At 40.6% G+C, this 21,604-nt stretch overlaps 1 protein-coding gene across 4 annotated transcripts in view; it reads left to right on the top strand.

Annotated features, from left to right (window-relative positions):
• The window catches only part of LOC307043810 (microtubule-associated serine/threonine-protein kinase 1-like), a 72,736-nt gene that overhangs the window by 9,909 nt on the left and 41,223 nt on the right, over positions 1-21,604 (top strand). For 2 of the 4 annotated variants that reach the window (XM_079688676.1, XM_079688677.1), the window contains exon 2: positions 1,615-1,646. In XM_079688676.1, the coding sequence (XP_079544802.1) occupies positions 1,615-1,646 (32 nt within the window). Of the gene's footprint in view, positions 1-1,614; positions 1,647-9,403; positions 11,007-21,604 lie in introns of those variants that run through there. The other 2 variants (XM_079688678.1, XM_079688679.1) reach the window with 2 other exon arrangements.

Below are 21,604 nucleotides of genomic sequence, written 5' to 3'. Positions count from 1 at the left end.
GGCTTTGTTTGGCTTTCGAATGCTTGTTTACTTATACAAAGACAAAGAGATAGACTGTGAGAGAGACACATTTCAGGAGGTCTAACAGGATGACATTCTCGTTCTACCGGAAAACCAAATACAGTCTCTTATTTTCCTCTCAAGCTGGTTTATTATCAACCTATCTGACCCTGGTGGGGTTTCTCACTTCCTTTCATTTTCCTCACACGCCTCTGATTCATTAAACCTTCTCTGACTCAAACGAAACAAATAATGATAGCTATTTGAGCAGAGACACTCGGCTGCAGAAAATAGCTCTATAAATAGTGCAGTACAGGCTGACAAAAGAAACTGATGGCAACCCGATCTTACCATAGTCGAGTGTTAAGTGGAATCAAATTGGGAATAGATGTGCAACAAGCGCCACACAGATTCCTCCCAGTAGATCCTAATCCCATCAGAGTCCTTGCTGTTGTCCCGATGTCATAAATATAGCAGCAACATGTTTTAAATTGACTTTGGCTCCACTCAACCTGCTGATTCCTCTCTGAGCACTTAGCAGGGATCAGTTTTCAAACTGTGTTTCACTTGCAGGAGACAAAGGAATCACAAAACTAGCTATAGCTGCATCCCAGCATGAGCTACTATTTAATTTTAAAACATTTGCTAGTGTTTTAAAACATGCCGTTTGCTTCTTCTTTTGAAATAGTGTGCTCAGGAAAACTCCCAATGATGTCCACAATAAGACCTAATCTGTGTAAAGGGGGCACAAGTGAATATAGCTTTATTTTAAGGGTCATATAAGCAAAACAAATATCTTACCACTTGTTAAAGACAACTGTTAAAGAAATAGTACAGCCTAGTAATACCTGTCATCCTCTGGGTTTCATCTCAATTATACGATCTGATGTTTTGTTGCTTTTGCATAAAGCTTTCCAAAAAATAATCTGTTGCTTCTTGAATATATTTCCTCCGTAATAACTCAAGAAACCTATTTATGCTAAGCCTACGCAGATGTGTAGAGTGTATCAGTACAATGTGTGACCTTGAACGAATTGGATTTATGCACAACCTATCTGTATGCTAAAAGACAAAAAAGTGATGTGAAAGCATAAAAACAACATCAGTGAGAAATATGATGAGTTAAAAATAGAAAACGCATATGAAATTAAAAGATTGTTTAGAAGCAAAAACATTTCGGGTTCTTCTTCAGGTAATTTATCAGGCATATGAATCTAATAAGTTCATTTGTTTCAGTATTAACCAATATTATTATTATGCCAATTCATAATTTCTAACAGCACCTACAGAACATTTAATCATTATTTCCCACTGTATATATGTCCGGCAGTGGCTCAGTCAGTAGGGGATTGGACATTGCTCCCCGGGCGCTGTGCAATAGCTGCCCACTGCTCCTAGTACTAGACTCCTGGTACTTGGATGGGTTAAAAGTGGAGAACACATTTCACTGTGTGTGCTGTGTGATCTGCATGTGTGACCATTCAAGAGGGTTTCATCCCTCCCAATATTATTATTATTATAAAAAGTGATTTCCTGTATTTCACTCTTGTAGTGAGGCTAATTCATCTGTTCTTCCCCCTCTTCTCTTCTCTCCTCCTTTCTCTTTTTCACCAGAAGGATCTACCTCTGCCGAGGAAAAGTAGCAGGTAAGTTTGAATTTACATTAGCTTATTTTTCTTTACGTATCTCTGGATAGATATATCATATGTATTGAGATACTGTCCCTTATCTTTGAGTTTACTTGGACTTTCTGAAATGATGTGGACTTCATGGAATTATTTTCCAAAGAGAAATGATGGAAATATAGTTAATTCTCTGAAAAGACAATATCCACATATATGGATTTTTATATTTAAATACACTTAAAGGTGCGATAAAATACCATACAGGACACATTTTTGGTTTACTGCTTTTTCTACATGGTATGGCTACATACTTTCTGAGCTGAAAGACAAACACTAAAGCAAGAAGGAAAACCATCTTTCAGCACTGAATCGGTCAGCTCTGTTAAAGGAAGTGGTGGAGAAACGATGGTATTTTGCCTTCAGACTGCAGCATGTTCCCGCTCTGTGTGAGCCCTTTTCCTCTCAGAGCGTCTCTGTCGGCCCAATCTGTTGCACCAGTGAGCCGTGCGATGAACGTTCAGCAGCAGGAGAGCTGTGCTCTGACCTCAACAACCTGCGGGGGCGTGAGAAGGCTGAGGTTGAGGAGGGAGAATAAAGCAGTACATGATGAGTACATGATGTGTTAGACAAATGAGTTAAGCCAACAACAAGAGAGCAGAAAGTGTATCACTGACTGTGCATACATTATGACAATTATAGTTAATCAAAGATGTCACAATACAATAACCACATGCGTGTATGTACATTGAACGGATAAGCAGTTGCTGTAATCTGGCACTGGCATTAGAGATCCTTTTTTTTGGATTCAACATTTAATGGCTTTATTTTTTGTGTAGTTTTTGACGATCTTAAGCTCAAAACTCTACCAATTATACAACAAACTATACTTAAAACATGATAATGAATAAAGAGCTAATACAGTCCAATTCAATAGTGTGAGAGACCTAATGGTGTGAGTAAAATGCAGGAATAAGAACTATACATGAGACACACAATGTGACTGACAGCATTTCTACCGTGTCAAAAGGATTTCTTGAGTTGAAGCAAATGTTAGCTTTTTAAAAATGTTTTTTTTTTAATAAATGTATTGTACATGCTACAGACACAAAACATGGACATTACAATAACTAAAAGCAAATGTTAGCTTTCAGGAATCTGAAATAGAAACATTTCCAATTTCCAAATTCATCCTGTGCTCTCATTGACAATAAGTTATCTTTGAGCCAGTAGCGCACCCCAACATTTAGTTAATGAATCTCTTTAATCCTTTTTAGAGAAGAATAGAAGATTCCCTTTAGTAATCAGACTTTTCCACCGCTATTGGAGTTTTTGCTCATTTTGCTCATTACATTTTTATAAATTGAGAGAAGAAGACGCTCCTTATGTCTATGAAACTTTCTTCACTGTCAAAGCATTTAGTATTGTTGTCTGTACAAATGGATACATTGAAGAGAGGAACTGCAAGTAGCTCAATCAGCATACTTTTAACAAACTTAAAACCAATGTTTGCCAACAAAAACAGGGCTTAAAGTGGGCATTAAATCATGCTATATTTGAAACATATATTGTAGGGCCATACCTATACAAAACATGTCTGTGAAGTTTTTTTTTCAAAATACCAAACAGATCACCCATTGTAGCCATCCCTCATACTGCTCATACCCCTCTTTTGCAGCCCTGTTAGAGAAAGGCGGATTTTGGGTCCTTAGCTTGAAAAAAAAAAAAGAGGAGGCGTGGCTAATGCCTGATCAGAATTCTACCGGAGATAAAGTTACATTCTGCTGAGATAAAACGCCATCCTGTTTAAACCACATCAAGGATTATTTCTGAAACAGTATGGAGCTCAAATTTTCATTTCATTTCAAACCTTTATTTAGACAGATTAGTCCCTTGAGATCATCGATCTCATTTACAAGGGAGACCTGCATCATTTAGTTCCACATGAAACATAAAAACAACATACAAACAACAGAGGATATCATATTTACATATTCAACATTTACAAATACCCAGAGTGTCAGAAAGCATTTCATTTAGACATGCCTTAAATACATTCAAAGAAATAAAAATGCTCAATTTCAATTTTGCCTGTAGACTGTTCCAAGCAAGTGGAGCTGCGCACATAAAAGCTGTCTTACCTAAGACAGTCCTTACTCTTGGCACATCTAACAAGACTATATCCTGTGATCGCAGACAATAGCTGCTTGCAACTTTCTGCTTTATCAATGAACAGATATAATACGGGAGTTTGCCCAACATAGCTTTATAGATAAAAGTGTACCAGTGACTGAGCCTCCGTACAGTGAGTGATGGTAAACCTGCCTTGGTATACAATGTACAGTGATGAGTAAGTGCTTTACAGTTAGTGACAAATCTCAGAGCACTATGATACGCAGCATCTAGTTTGCTTAGGTAGTTGGCAGGTGCATTCATATACAGCAGATCACCATAGTCCAGCACAGGTAAAAAGGTCACAGTGACTAGCCTTTTCCTGGCCTCAAGCGAGAAACAGGACTTATTCCTGAAAAAGAAACCTAGCCTAACCCTCAGTTTTTTAAGCAGGTTATTGACATGAAGTTTAAAAGAGAGACAGTCATCAAGCAAGATACCAAGGTATTTGTAACAGGCAACAACTTCAAGTTTTGTTCCTTGCGTTGATACAATATCTAAAACAGGCTCTGGTGACTTTTTAGCTTTTGAAAAGAGCATTATCTTGGTTTTATCCACATTTAAAAGAAGCTTTAGTTCAGAGAGCTGAGTCTGAATAATGTTAAAAACAGCCTGTAATTTAACAACCGCCTCCTGAATGGAGGGACCTGCACAATACATCACGGTATCGTCCGCATAAAAATGTAAAGTAGCTTCATCCACATTTTCACCTAAACTGTTGATATATATGGAGAATAAAAGTGGACCTAAAACAGAACCTTGAGGAACACCATTAGCAATGTTTAACCACTCAGAAGACAGCCCATCAAAGTGAACACATTGGGACCTTTCAGAGAGGTAGTTCACAAACCACCCCACTGCATGGCTGGATATGCCAGTACTGAGTAGCCTCTGTTTTAAGACACGATGATCAACGGTGTCAAACGCTTTGGAAAGGTCAATAAACAGAGCTGCACAACTCTGTTTATTATCTAGCATACTAGTAATATCATTTACCACTTTCATTGTTGCAGTGATGGTGCTATGTTTCTTCCTGAAGCCTGACTGATGTTTAGACAGGATATCATTTATACATAAAAACTCCTTTACTTGTTCACTCACAAGTCGTTCGAGCACCTTAGCCAAAACTGACAATTTAGAGATTGGCCTATAGTTATTTAAAATAGTTGCCTCCCCTCCTTTCAGTAGAGGCAGGACATAAGCAGACTTCCATACTTTAGGAATTGTATTTGTGCTGAGGGAGAGGTTAAAAAGAGAAGTAAGAGGTGGAGCAATAAAATCTGCAGCTATCTTTAAAAAGAAAGGTTCTACGTTGTCCGGGCCAGCCGGTTTCTTAGGATCTAACTTGGATAAAGCTTCATGGACAATACCAACAGTTAAAGGAGTAAAACTGAAAGGGTTTTCCAGACCACATTGTTCAGAGTCAAGGACTGGAGCGTTCACAGAAGCAGAAGCACAGTCAGTGACAGAATCAAACAGAGAGCCACAAGAGACAAAATGCTTATTAAAGCAATTTAGCATGGTGGCCCTGTCTGATATAATGCCAGATGCTGTGGTGAGGTACGGAGGTAGCTCATTTGGGATATCACCAGTGGAAATTGATTTTATGGCTTTCCAAAATTTACTAGGATTATTCAGGTTTTCTGTGGTAACTGACAAATAGTACTTTGACTTAGCACTTTTGACATTTGAAGTAAAGCTATTCCTTAGCTGCCTAAAGCGTAGCCATTCTACCTCTGAGCCTGATTTCCTAGCCTTTGCCCAGGCATTGTTTCTCTCATGAAGGAGACTGGACATTTCAGCAGAAAACCAGGGATTGTTTCGTCCCTTCACTCTAAATTTACGCAGAGGTGCATGTTTATCTATAATTTTTATAAAACCAAGATAAAAATAAGACCATGCAGTTTCTACATCAGCACACAGATCGATTTTTCCCCAATCAAAATCAAACAGATCATGTAAAAAACCCTGCTCCACTAAGTGTTTTTTATCTCTCTTTGTGATGATGCGTGGTTTAACTTTTTGGACCTTAGTGTCCCTAATTGTGGCTACAACACAGTGGTCACTCACATCATTAGCAAATACTCCCACAGATGAGTATTTATATGGAACATTTGTTAAAATTAGATCAATTAAGGAGGATTTATTTGGGGACTTAATATTTGGGCGAGTAGGACTGTCTATAATCTGAGTAATGTTCAAAGAGGTACACAGGTTTTTAAAATCCTCTGACACAGAAGTTAACCAATCCCAATTAAAATCACCAAGCAGCACTATTTCCTTGTAGGAAAGTTGAGATAACAGTTTTGCCAATGAAGATAAGGAGTCCTTGACAGCCGAGGGGGCCCTGTAGCAACCCACCACCATGACCTGTTGACCCTTTGTTACTTCGACATTCACAGCTAAAAATTCTAGTTGTTTACTAACAGATTTGGAAACCATTTTTGTTACACAAAACTTATTTTTGACATAAATGGCAACGCCACCACCTTTTTTAGGACGGTCAGTGCGATATACATTGTAACCATTTATGTAAATGTCAGAGGCCAAGATCGATTTGTCTAGCCACGTTTCTGATAAGACAATGACATCAGCATCAGTTGAACTCGCCCAAATACGGACAAAATCTAATTTAGGTAACAGACTGCGCACATTTAAATGAATTAAACCTAACCCCGATCTAGAACTAAAATCAGCAGGAGTAGCTATTTGACTAAAACTACCAGGTGGACCCGGATTTGGCTGTACATTTCCTGATAGTAACAACAATAAAAATACCAAGCACCTTTTCCTCTTAATCAACACACATACATTTTCAGCTGTTCTAGAGTCACCAGCAAACTTCGCAAAAGTGAGATTAGAGTTCAAAAAACAATTCTGAAGGACCATTGTGGCAGGCATGTGAGAAAGACAGACATTTGACGAAATGAATGTCCGCGACAGTGCAACTAGCAATTGTTTGTGCAACCCATCCGAACCTGTACAGGGGATGTCCACTGCGGGCGGCAGAACGGACCCGCATCCAGCAGAATTGTCAGGATGACTAGCGAACTTCTCCTTGTCCAGCACAGTCAAAAAAAAGGCACAGCAGAAACACGACATTTGCCATTTTCTCTTGCGGGTTTATCACAAGGTGAGTTCCTTTTTTATTTCCTGCTTTTTAAAACACATGTGCTCTCCAGTACAGGTTAGCTCTGAGTGTTAGCGAGGCTTGCTAATGTAAACAAAGACGAGATTACATCCAAAACACGTCAGACATTGTTTTTGATAGCAACTTTCTGTGGGTCCGCCGACGTCACAGCGAATGGACACGTCACAGCGGATGGACACGTCACAGCGGATGGAAATCTGTATCCGCTCGTTGTACCCCCGTTTTTAAAAGATTTGGGTACAGAGGAAAAGAGAAAGGGTTTTAATTTCTGACGCTGCGTGAGTTCCCCGACGCACCGGGGACACATATTTATGTATAAAAGACATCACAGTGCATTTTGCATGATAGGTCCCCTTTAACTTGTAGTCCATTGTTTAAAAGTGTTATTTTGTAGATAAAAGCATTATAATTCTGAGCAGTGAGAAGGAGGAAGAGTCATTTCTTATTTCAGTTCTCATCCTGCTATTGAATTAAATGTTTAATGGAAATTCCTTCAGAATGTCAACAGTGACGCCAGATTTAAACAGGAAGCTTCATAAAGCAAGATTAGCTTCCTGGAGAAAGAGAAGTCCAGTTGGTGTTTCCACAGAGATGCGACTGAATTAGAAACCTCTAGAGACACTTTCTGGGCCATTTGGAAAACAGTGTGTTCGAATGATCCTGAGAGGTTTGACAAAACTGATTTAAAGTGTCTTAATTTGTGGCACAGCCATGTTAAACTGTTACACCAAAGAAGAAAATGGTGACATTTGAGCAGACAAACTGAGCACAGGCTGTCTTTAAATGCAGCTGATTCTCTAAATGTAATGTAATGTAATTAAAGCTCGGTTGGATGCTACTCAATCGGAAGCTGTTGGTACCTGTTCATGTGGATAGTTATGTAAATTGTAATCCCTGTAATGATGCTGTAAGATGTCCTTTTGTTTTTCTGTTTATGTTTTTTTTATGTTTCATGTGGAACATACTCGAGGAGGTCTCCCTTGAAAAAGAGATCAATGATCTCAATGGGATACACCTGGATAAATAAAGGTTTGAATGTATGTGAGAATGTGAATCGCTGTCCGTGGTGCTGAAATGAAACTCACCACTCTTTCTTTTCCTTGCTCAGTGCGTTTGTCACTTTTTACTCCAAATAAATGTTTTATTCAAAATCTGAGGCTTTTGTCTCTGGAAGTGTTTCATTTGCTAAATCTTAATTACTGTTCACTTCTTGACAATATCATCTATTGCAGTGGATTTCCTCATCTATTCTTAAAGTCAGAAAGTAGCTGGCGGCTGCCGCTAAAGGCACTTCGCAACTCAGGCAGAATTTAGAAAAGTGTCTTATGTCGGATGAAAAGGCTGTCTGAAATTGCCTTTGAACATAGAGGGGGGTGTACTTTTCCACAAAATGATTCCACTTTGCCATCATCAATTTGAGTGTGGAAGTTCTTCAAGTGTTCATGAAATTGCTGTAGTCCAGACCAATACTTTTCATCCCGTTTCACTTGGCGTCTTGGTGTTTTTAGTGAGAAGAATAGGAATCACATAACTCTCTTATATCTGTTCATAAGCTGTTAATGTGCAAGCCGCTCAGGAAGTTGTAAATGTGAAGCATGGATTTCCTTCCCTGTAGTGAGCTGACGTTTTATCCAACATTGATTTTATTACTGTGTGTAGTTGTCTGTTTAATATTCTGCGTGCATGTTACTCTGCAGAGGTTGTGTCTGGCAGCATTGGCCTGAGGATGGCAGCCTAAACATGCATAGGGTATTTAATGTGTGTGTGTGTCCATGCGTTATAACTATGTACTGCCTTAGTTGGCGCGCATGCTTCTGTGTGTGCGGTCAGTAATCTGGTGTGCTGTAAGCGTGTGTGTGGGTCTCTGACTGCTGACACCGAGTGTGTTTTGCTCCTTGAACCCTGACCTCCGAGCAGCAGATGTCACTGCATGACGTGATGAAGGAGACACCGGAGCTGTGGGCTCACGGTCAGCTCTCTCGGCCCCCCCTCTCTGCTGGATTTTCCTGCACACATCCTCCTGTGGGTGGAGCTGGAGTCTTACACTCTGGGCGTAACGAATGGACGTTTATAGCAGAGTGAGAATAGAGTGACCTGAAGGACAAAAAGGTCACCTGATACTGAAATCCTGAGAGGTTCGGAAGAGAGAAAGACCTCACACTAAAATGACACCATGTCATCCATATGATATCATGCTGCCCATCCCTGTCTGTGGCCCCCCACTGTGTTTCAATGATATCATCGCCCCCCCCCCTCCTCCTCCTGCTGCCTCCCCTCCTCCTCCCCCCCCGTCCCTCCTCTACCATGTATATTTTATCCATCCAGACTCCCACATTAGAGACGGCATCCATTATTGAATTACTCCCCTCAGCACTACTGGGCAACTGTCACCCCACGTCAGCTTTAACATTTGGTGGATTTGTCTCAAAGGGAGGGAGGGAGGGCGTACTCACGCACACACTCACACAGAAATTAAATGTCTCTTTCAGAGCAGATCCTGATATCTAGGACAAATAGAGGATGCAAGAGTTCATAGGTTTTCATAGGAGAATGTGTGTTATAATGTGCATTTGCAAGGGTGGTGTTTTGAATTTTGTGTTGTCATTAAAACCCAGGGAAATCCCCTAACCAAACGTGAGTTGGACCAACTCACGTTTGGTTCTGACGAGACTTTCCTATATACTAGCCAGCCTTTGGCCACAAGCATGCTCAGCCCTGGACGTAATTATTGAAATACACATCACACATATATACATTTTTTTCTAGTACCTCGATTGTCCTAAAGCAGCTGGGCTCTTAGCAAAGGACAAGTCTATGCTTTTGTAGACAAAAGATCTGGACGCTGTAGAAGCTGAACGGGTGGAGACGTGTCATCCCCTGCCTTTCCTGTCTCGCTAAGATCAAAGCAGTAATACAAATAAAGACCAACAAGCAGCTATAATGGTATTCTACCCAAAACATAAACCAGTCATGCACTTGTTGACATGTTCCTTCAATACCTTTGACTTGGGTGCTGTCGTTTATTGTGTCTATGTCTTACACCCTGGTCTGTAAAATAAAGTAGTCCCAAACAAATGTTCTATTTACCACAGTTTGATTAACATTTGCTCTAAAGTATAATGCCCTGCTGTCTCATTTCAGCTTTTGTTTTCATTACTGGTTAAAGATGTTGGCCTTCAGTCGGAGCGAATGGCTTGTTGCGCTTGGAGCCACATAGCCTGGCTCAGTGGAACCATTGAGAGACAGACTCAAGCATTTCTTTATCTTTTCATGCCATTTATTGACAATAACAAAACATAGAATTGGCCAGCCTCATCCTTTAATAGCTTTCAGGCAACAATGGAGATCACAGAGGGATAAACTCTGGCATGCTCTTTTGTAGGGTAAGGTAATTGTTGACTTTCATATTGTTTTCAATAAGAAATGTAGTGAGTATCCTGTTATCAGAGCCAGCTTAAACACCCCTTCCCCCTCATTCCACCTCCCGTCTTGCATCCATTAGTCGACAGTTTGTTTCTCCATTGTCTCCTCACCTCTGATTGACTTTCTCTCTCTTTCTCTTTCTCTCTCTCTCTCATTCATACCTGCATTGACCCTCCTCCCCTTTCCCTCCTCTCTCTCTCCCTCCCTCTGCCACCCTCCCCCCTCGCCCTGCCTCTCCACACTTCCTGGCTTGGCACGATACCCTTGAGAGCCCCACAATCCTCTCTCCTCCTGACAGGGACGCTCGGCAGCCTGTCCCCTCTCTCCCTCTCTTCTTCTTCGCTCCTCTCTCTCTCTCGCTCTTTCTTTAATCCTCCAGTTGTGACATGGCTGACATTTTCAAATCTCTCTAATCATTTTCTCCGAATCCTTGGACAGTGGTGTGTGTCTGTGTGTGTGTGTGGGTTTAACTGGCCAGAGGAGGCTGACATGCCGGTGTGGAGCGTAACTGCTGCCTCTTGACTGCCTCTGTTTGTGTGTGTGTGTGTGTGTGTGTGTGTAAGAGAAGCTCAGCTGCTCTCATGATCAACTGCCAACACAGCCTCTGCTGCTAGCAACATGTTTCGACGCACAAAAAGGTAAACGACAACCATCTGTCTCTGTGCAGTGTGTGTGACTGGTGTGGTGCCTTGCTGCTGTTGTTGTTGTTGTTGTGTGTTGTTTCTTCCGAGGAGGTGGTTGTGTTTTTCCATGATGTTTCCGTTGTCCCCGCCAGCTATCATGCTGTCTCACAGTTGTCTCCCTGTCTCCATTTAGCTTCAGCAATATGGTGTGTTTGCTTTCCTGTGTGCTTATTGGAGGTCTCTACATGTGTTAATGTAATATTATCTTGTGCACACAGTATGCTTTTACTTTTTTGAAATGGAGCTTCTGAAGTATACATCGAGGTTTGATTGTATTTGTATCCTTGTTGAGCTTTTTCATATTGATGCAAATGTGCACAAGGATTTAATCTGTTTTAGATTATGGCTCAATCTTTCGTACACACACACACACACACACACACACACACACACACACACACACACACACACACACACACACACACACACACACACACACACACACACACACACACACACACACACACACACACACACACACACACACACACTGGAAAGCATGTGTGCGCTTGGCCAGTAGCCTGTGTGCCAGAGATAACGTTATGAAGTGAAGGTATTATTATCAGTGTCCAGGGAGTGATTGTGTAGCAGAGCGCCAACAGTGGGCAGCGCTGTCTGCTTGGCACAAGTCTTTGCTCTTCTTCCTCTTTTCTTCCTATTCACTACTCTCTCTTTCTCATCCTCTTTCTCTATTCTCTTCATTTCTGTCTTTTATCTTGTCATCTACTCGCTTAAATGTTCTTTGTCTCTGTTTTCTCTCTGTTCTTTCTGCCTCTTAAACTCAATAACCCCTCTCCTCTCCTCTCCCCTCCTCTCATCTCCTCTCCTCTCCTCTCCCCTCTTCTCCTCTCCTCTCCTCTCCTCTCATCTCCTCTCCTCTCCCCTCCTCTCATCTCATCTCCTCTCATCTCCTCTCCTCTCCCCTCCTCTCCTCTCCTCTCCTCTCCTCTCCTCTCCTCTCCTCTCCCCTCCCCTCCCCTCCCCTCCTCTCATCTCCTCTCATCTCCTCTCCTCTCCCCTCCTATCCCATCCTCTCCCCTCCTCTCCCCTCCTCTCCTCTCCTCTCCTCTCCTCTCCTCTCCTCTCCTCTCCCCTCCCCTCCTCTCCTCTCCCCTCCTCTCCTCTCATCTCCTCTCCCCTCCTCTCCTATCCTCTCCCCTCCTCTCCTCTCCTATCCTCTCCCCTCCTCTCCTCTCCTCTCCCCTCATCTCACCTCCCCTCCTCTCCTCTCCTCTCCCCTCCCCTCCCCTCCTCTCCTCTCCTCTCCTCCTCTCCTCTCCCCTCCTCTCACCTCATCTCATCTCCTCTCCCCTCCTCTCCTCTCCTCTCTCCCTGATGTACAATCCCCTGCAGACCCTTTAGTCCCTCCTGCAGCGCTTCATTTGAGCTGTCTTCATCTCCTCTGATCACAGGGGGATTAGTCTTCACCGTTGCTCTGACTGTGCGGGAATGAACAGCAGGATGTTCTGTATATGAACAAGAATAAATCCTCCCTCACTCTGACTGCCGGCCACCATGCAGTGTGTGTGTGTTCATGAGAGGGAACATGTGTGTTTAGGGAAAGTATTTGCTGTTGTCTTGTTTACAGTTTGTGTGTGATGTTCTTTCCAAATGCTGGTTAAATATTCAAGTGGCTAGTAGAAATGTAGCTCCAGCTAGAAAACAATTGCCAGTTATTCATGAATGTTTTACTATATGTCTGCACTCTGAGTGTGACATATCGTACTCCACATGGGTAGAGGTTTTTGCATCGCTATAGTATTGGTAGGGGTTTTTTGTTTCACAAGAAAATGGTAAAAAAAAATCTAGCTATGTAGACTTAATGAACTTGCAACTGAGCATATACGAAGTTACTGCTGCTTGTGTTTGAACTTTCAACGTTGCAGAACTCTGCCTAAGTTTGTTCAAAGAAAAAGGAAAGTTTCTTCTGCTCTCAGCGAGGCATTAAAAATGTATTATTTGTTGGTTTAAAAACTCTGGTATGGAACATTACCCAGCCCTAATTCTGAGTTATTCATATCATCAGATCATTAATCCCTGGTATTTCTTTCTTCGTCTCCATCTCCATTGTGTGTGTTTTTCTGCATTGTTTCAGTTGTGTGTGCGTGTGTGTTTTCTTGGCTGGCTATGGCAATTAAGAGAGATCATGCTTTGTGCCCACTCCCGAACAGATTGAGTTAAAGGAAGACAGTACAAATGAGAAGCAGAGAGTGTGCAGCTAAAGGAGGAAGAGAGTGGTGGGATGAAAGGCTGAGCCTCAGAGTCTCAGCCTACATTTAAGAGAAAGCCGGCAGGGTTAACTGTGACGACACACTCTCAGTCTGTCTCCTCCGTCTACTTCCTTTCCTCCAAAGAAGAGCTCTTTGTTTGTTTTTTTGAGATCATGACAGAGAGTCGGAGCATTCAGAGACTGAAGCCGGATGACAAACAAGTGAAGGAGGTCTTAGTGTTTATCTCACTCACACACAGTATGTGCAGTTTTATCCCACTCACACATTCGCATATGATGCACAGTGCAAATTATCCCACTCATGAACAACGCATAGGACATTTCATCCCACTGACAAACAGTAAGTATTGCCAATGTTCATTTTTCACTAAAGATGTGAGAGGAAATCTGTAATTTAGTAGAGCTTTGCTTTTGGATTTCTTAGGCAAGGCAAGTTTATATATAGCACCTTTCAACACAAGGCAATTCAAAGTGCTTAACAGAAATGAAAATGATTGCCATTAAGATAAGCCTATGTCATCTCTTTTCTTCACTCAAAGAATGACAGATTGCTTTTTTGTTGGTAGTTGTTATAATTACTCTACAAAATAAATACAAAATACTTAAAAATAACTCTTACCAGAGCTGTCTTGAATAGTTGACTTGTTTTTTTGTTTATAGTCAATTGTCAGAAAAACATAACTATTTTGGTGATCGATAAAACTAGCAATTTTTCAGGAATAGATAGCAGATATGCAATAAATAGATTTATTGCATATCATTTTAAATATGAATATCTTTGTGTTTTGGACTGAAAAACAACACATTAAAAATACATCACCTTAGAAATCACCAGAAAACTGGGAAAGACATTTGATACTCTTTTCTGACATTTTATCGTCCTAACTATTCACCCATTAAATAATCGGCCGGAATCCATAATGACCATCGTCTGTCATATTTGTGACAGGTAATCCAGGCTATTCATAATAATGATTAACATGATAGCTCAATTATGTACTTTGGAATCAACAAATGAACCATGATTGCAGTAAAGCACATACTCAGTGTTCTTATGGCTTAAAGAGGTTACCAAAAATAATATTTCTCACATATTTCTGTCTGAATATCATTCATACATGAGGTTGAAAACAGAAACGTATTAACCTCCTTGCAGCAACAGATGCGTAACACATTGAGGTTCAGTGACATTTGCATTGCTTGGCTGGACTTTTTTAATGAAAGAGCTGTACAGTGAAAGAACGTAAAAGAAGGAAAACTCTAACGTAATTCACTACCGTTTTTTATAGCATGACAGCACCATCTGCTCCTGGCTGGTGTTCAGGCTGGCCTTAACCGAAACACACAGACTGTTGGTGGTTACTCGTTGACGTTGCTATGACATGAAAACACAACATCTCATATACAGCCGTGACTCTGAAGACAGCCTGTCAACATGAAATGCTTATGTATGCATTTTTCAGATAAATATCAAATATGCATAGAGGTTAGTCAGACTCTGCATGTAGGTTGATGTCCTGCTTGGTAGCACTTCATGGTACATGATTTTCCATGAACTCAGGCATGAAAAGCAGACATTATTTGATGCTGTTTTCATTAACTACTGTATCAGGAATGAACACAAATTAAAATCTCATCATTTACTACATTAAATAATGCTACGACAACTACGCTATTTGTATCATCTTGTGACCCTCCGAATACATTGGGCTCTTCCGTCTATTTAGGCATTATATATTTTGAAAACAAATACAAATTAAACAAAAAATTATAATTTTGGAGTCCTTTTGAATTAAAATGTATTTACATAGGAATGGACAACATGTATGCCATGCGTGGTTAAACAACAAATGGTTAAGATTATAATACGTGGGACTTCAATTGACTTCATGTTCACTGCAGGGACTTGTCTGTTCTTTAGGATATTTACTAATTGCAGACTGATCCTTAATAACTTAGAAATGATGACAATTGAATTACCTTACAGTTTACAGGTGTACATGTTATATGTATTAGATGCTGTGGAAGAAGTACTACATCAATGAATACATGTTTTTTCATGATGATTCATGTAGTCTTACCATTGTGTTCCCCTGACCCTATGTCACGGCCTAACTTTTTCATGTAATGATGCAAGTGTCATCTCATATTCCTTATATGAGGATATAAATGTGTCAGGAGCCAATTTAAATAATATTTCCTAACATGCAGAATGAGGAAGAGAGGTCATTTAAATGTAAGAGGAGCACACAGCACACTCCTGCAGATAGTTTAAACACAGGAGTGTTACAGTTCCTTCTCGACCTTTGAAAACAATAGTCTGATCAAATGTATTTAATCCCTAATGGAAGGAGGTTCATTAGTTGTTCAACAGTAAACTAGTGAACAAAAATGTTAAATAACTTGTTGTGATGCAAAGTATACTATGAGACTTTTTACACATATAATTATCGAGAAACTATTTGATTTCAATTGAGTTTACTGTATTAAGAATGAACATCACCCTAGTGCTTTCAAGTGGGAAGTGTTGGTGTGAAATTGAGAAAAATATAATGTTGTTACGCCAATGCAACCTGAACAGGCAATCCATGCTCTATTATTGTCCTATGTCATCCAAAAAACACACACATTCGGACCTTCTGTCCAGGATGTCACCATTCGCTAGCAAAACGCTATTCATCAGAGGGTAAACATATCATCTGAACACAACATTTCAGAGCTGTTCACTTCCATTTGAACATTAGGCTGTCCTTGATTAAAACCATTGGTGTCATCATTTAAAGTCAAGTAGTAATGAGCCAGTCGTTTAATTGAGTGACGCATCCTACTGCCATCTCCATTCCTGCCTCCCACTAAGCGACAGAAGCTGTGGCATTGCTTGGTTGTGATTCTAGATGCATTATCCATAATCTGATGAAATCATTTTTAATGTCTATTAGCCATGCTGCGAGACTCCCCACTCGTCCGAATGAGTGCTGCTCACTGAAGGGAACGTTTTATTCTGTATGAGGAGACGGCCTCGCATCATTTGCTGTTAATAAGGTCACGGTGGGAACAAAGAGAAAAGTCACGATGGTGGTGATTCAGAGCACTGTTGGCTGTCGCTATCTCAGCTCTCTGCCGTTACTGAGACCTGAGATAGAAACAGCCACGTGGAGAGACTAATGCAGACAAACAGGAAACTAGAAGAGGAGATACTAATGGTGACACATGCAGGAAGATCCAGATAGGTCTCTGCAATGCCACAACTTCCTTCTGCGTCACCCTGCCTGAGGATACTCTTTCACACCTTTAGAGGACATCTGACAACACCTCTGAGTGGAGAGGAGTCAAAGGGACCTGTCATGTTCTATTTATGTGCTGACGCGTGTTTTAGACCACAGAAACTTAGGATACCATGTTATTGAATGCATGTCTCTGAACAATCTGTGCTGTTGTTTTAGCTGTAAAGTGTCTCTACTGTAGGCTACTTTTATTATATATACAGTACTTTGGCTCGACCAAAAATCGTTTATAAATGTGCTATATAAATAAAACTTGATTTGATTTGAAAGACTTGATTTGCTGTCTTGCACTATAACCTCTGAAAAAACTTTGATTTGGCTGGAGTGTCATTCTGTATTTACATACCATCATCACATCAAACCTGCTTTGTGTTTGAGCAGTTTTAAAGAAGCCCTTTCATGTTTGGGTTTCCCTTTTTCCTGCAGTGTGTTGTATAGGTTTTTGTGCATGTAAACGGTTTGCAAAGGCACAAATCCCAAATTCCCCTGCAGAGGGAGTTCTCCCCCCCTGCCTGAAACGCCCAGATTGGACTCTTTTGTTTACTTCTTTAACATAGTGCCGCACTATTTGCTAGCGCTCCAACACATTGAACGCGAAGGGAGGGACAATTCTTAACAGTTGACCAATTCAAACAGATCCGGCCAGCTAACCAATCAGAGCAGAAAACCTCAAAACCAAAATGCACTTCATGTCATGGTCTTGGTAATGAGTGCCTGTAGAGAGTCATACACCTAATATGAGAACCACCGTCTCATTTCAAAGATGCCCTTTGCACTTTAGTAACATATTTTGTATTTTCACACAACAAGCGTACTTACAGCTCATTGAAATATTGCAACAAGCATTTATTTGAATAAGCAGGAAATCCTTTTGAAAACTGATAATGACCTGCTAGTCACAGCATGAATCGACAGCATTATTGCTTTTTGTAACATTCTGAAAAGACTGGGTAACTCAGTCATTTTGTTTTTGTTGCCTCCTTTTCTGCCTTTCCCTTTTCTTCTTAATTCTTCCATTTTTTTCTCTCAACTGTGAAACTGTGTTTGTTACTTTTAAAAGTTGCCTTTCTACTCTCCCTGCTTAGCCTCTCTTTCATGGGGAATAACACCAAACGCCTCTATTTATGTCTCTCTGTGCTACATTGCATAGCAACAAGGAAGCCATGTGACGAACCCTGCAGCAACCCCAAACACCGAGCAGTCCCGGTGTTTGTTCGCCTCCTGGTTTCAACCTGTCATTTTCCTTCCTCTCATCCTCGTTTTTTCACTTCACCTGTTTACTTTTATCTGCTGCATGTCAGCTTCACTCAATCACCCCCTCAATCTCCATCTGAACGCCTCATGCTTGATGGATCTGCCCACGTGGCTTGATTTAGAAATGTTCCTGAATTTAGAATCCTCCTTGATTCTGTTGGATGTTCCAATATGATTTCTGGCAGTAAGAACTGTGGATGTTGCTTAACATGATTCTCTAACAACGCTTTTAAAGGGGAGAGTTTTATCCCAGAAAATGTCCATGCCATTTTCCTCAGTTGTAAACATGCTATTACCTACAAGAGGTGGAGGGAGGTAGAGAGAGAGAGAAATGGAAGGATTTCATATGACAGGAAGTGAGCACGGAGCGATCAATGGTGTAACCACCAGGAGCGTCTGGTGTCCTCTGTGCCCTGTGAGTCTGCACTAAGAGCAGAAGATGACACTACTGACTGACAGACAACACACACACACACACACACACACACACACACACACACACGTTAATAATCTGCTAGGTAAGATACATTAAGAATGCCCTTACTCACACCTGTCATAGGCTGACGTGGTCACGCCTGCAAATGGGTAATCAGTAATCGTCCTACAGAGCGCACACACACACACACACACACACACACACACACACACACACACACACACACACACACACACACACACACACACACACACACACACACACACACACACACACACACACACACACACACACACACACACACACACACACACCATCCTACACATGAAGGTTTTATGTCCTCTCATGGTGGGCTTTTAGTCTTGTTTCTGTCATTGATTTTGCATAATATGTAGCTGGTCTGTTTAAATGGCTGATGTGTTCTTATAGGTGACGGGTCATAGTAATTAATAACATAAGATTAGATTTACTTCATCGACCCCAATTTGGGAGTTTTGTCCGTCACAGCAGCTGCACATGTGAAAATGAAAAACACACCATGAAGGGCAGGTAGATGTGCTCAACGTTAACATAAACCCTCCTGTTACATTTCCAACGCAAATCTTTGAGACAAATATGTATTTATTTATTGTTTTATTACAAGGATTATTATTGTTTTGTTTTATTGTTGTAGTTTTGCAAAGGCTTCGTTGTGGATTGTATTTTCAAAGTTTATTGCGGACCTCTGGGTTGCCTGCCTTAGTAAAAAGATGCAAGACACGGCCTCCATCACAGACTTCCTATGTACACTTTGACCTAACCCACCTGCTGTAGTTGAGAGCAAAACACATTTAATTACCTCTCAGTTTAATCTGGTTTAATCTTTCTTAACTTTTGTAATTTTTTAAGATTTTTAGCACTTTTGTGTTCAGTACCCTGCAATTATCTCAGTTAGAACAAAACATCTGAATTGTAATCAAGCAGGCTAATTAGTATTAATGATTACACTTAGGTTACAATCAAGGGCATAACCTAAACTCAAATCTCAGAAACACTACAGTATAGGAGTACCAGCGACACACGACATGTAGTTTCAATGACCTCTTACTAAGTGTTATTGTTTGCATCACTTATTTACTGGCCAACTTGGGGCCCCAAGCGACATTGTGAGATGAGGCCCCCCACCCCACCGACAGGAGTGAAAACATTTTTTTTGGAAACAAAGTACTTTGCAAATACAATTCCTGTTTATTATTATTATTATTATTATTATCAAAACAGTTACTTTTTTATACAGTGAGGTAAATGCTAAATGTGCATGTATGTTGTTCAGTATGCGTTTACAGGTGAATACGTCTGCATTTCCTGCCAAATACTAGCCTCAAAAAGATTAAAATATAATTAATGCAAATAATCTACTTCTACTAATAATCATAATCATAATCAATTAAATAATATAAATACTATATTATTTTTATTATAATATAGTTGTAATATAGTCAAGGCAAAACATGCTTATTACATGCTCAAAAACTGATATTTCTTAAATCTGTATTCAAATGTAGTTCCCTCTGTCAGCAACGTATCAACAACTACACACACATTTCTATCAGTATTACTCTGTGTTGTGGTTGACATGATGATGACTGTTAGGAGTTAAGGGGAGAGGCTGAGCATCACCATGAAATGTGCAAATTGACATAAAAATTAATAAAAGGAGAAAAAATGCTCCATGTTTTTTAGGCTGTAAACTTGAACTGTTATGTAAGCCAACTAGACAGACAGTTTATCACTCTTCCTCCTGTACATTAGCAGATAAAAGGCATAAAATACTTGAATGAATGTTAAATAAAGAATGCTGGAAATAAAAAAACTAGAAAACTGTCTTTTCGCCGACATCTCTTCACCTGCACTAGTGGCCGTGTCAAAGCCTTGATTGGTCGGATTTAGATTCATTGCAACGGTGTCGGGTTACAGACGTGCTCCCCTTGTCACCTCTCACTCGCACTCTCGCATGTCAGCGGGGGGGGGGGAGGGAGGGAGAACTGCGCTGAGAACTGCGTACATGCCGAGCTCATGCCGAGCTCATAAGCCGAGACCCCCTGCGCGATGTGAGGCCCCATGCAGCCTGCATGATCGGCCTGTAGGGAGGGACGGCCCTGCTTATTGCTGTATTTAGTGTAGACAGTCTGGGACCATTTTCATGTCAGGGGATCAACACTGTGCGTTTCTCTATGAGTGTGTGCACAATTGTGTGAGTTTGAGACAAATGGCTCAGTGCCAGCCGTGGGCCTGCAGGGGCATAATTGCTCGTCAAAGCTTCTGCACGAGTCGTTACCACAGATTTAACCTCTGATCCCTCTGCAGCAAGCTGACCGGGGGTTGTATGACAGCGCTGGGTTTCATTATTGGGAGCAGAGAGTGAGGTTGTTGGCTGTCACCTTTGTGTGTCTCTGTTTGTTGTTCGAGCACTTTATATTTCTCTTTCGGTCACCTTTGACTTTGTCTGTTCATGTTGTCCTCTAAACATCAATGTGTCACCATGCAGCCCTCTTACCTACAAAATAAACTTTGCATACACCTCATTTTCTTTGGCAAATTAGTTTTGCAGGAGTTATAATTATTGCTGGTATTGTAGTGAGAAGGAAACTCAGGTTCATGTTCTGCTTCCCGTGTGTAATTCACTTTTAGCTAAAGGAGTTTAAAGGTTTTCTGGCTACTGCATGCAACAGAGTACACTGTAAACAAAACATTCTCTTCAATATTATATCACAAGGTTTTATTATATATTATTATAGTTGTCATTGTGTTAGCAAACATTAGCTTATTTACATGATCATCAGATTTGGAGCAAGATTCATTTAGAGTTTCTGACTCCCTGATGTTTTTACGTTTGATGTTTATTCTCTTGAAGCTCTTTTTTGGTCTCCCATCATCTCCTGAGGGAAAGATCTGTCTTTTTAGCAGCTAAATGCTCCATTATATTCACACGCTAGCCTCTGCATCTACAGTATGTGCTCTTCGAAACTTGCAGGTCCGCTGCAACTCAGACTACTTTTAAATCCAGGCTGAAGACTTTTCTTTTTGTGGCTGCTTTTAACTGAACTATTCATATCCTAGACTGCACTGTAACTTTTATCCATGTATTTTTTCTTTTAATGTTTATTTTATTAACTTTTCTTTTTAATGACTGATTTTAAATGCCATTTTCTTAATGTCTTTCATTTTTTGTAAAGCACTTTGAATTGCCTTGTGTTGAAAAGTGCTATATAAATAAACTTGCCTTGCCTTCATTCCTAAGCAGGTAGGGTAAAGTTGGTATATCAGAAGGGATGAACAGTAACAACAGTAACGCTTCAACACTGATGGC

This window comes from Notothenia rossii (genome assembly GCF_949606895.1).
Source record: "Notothenia rossii genome assembly, chromosome: 1".
NCBI lineage: Eukaryota > Metazoa > Chordata > Actinopteri > Perciformes > Nototheniidae > Notothenia > Notothenia rossii.
Note: the sequence above shows the minus strand (reverse complement) of the source record. Positions and strands in the feature narration are given on the sequence as shown.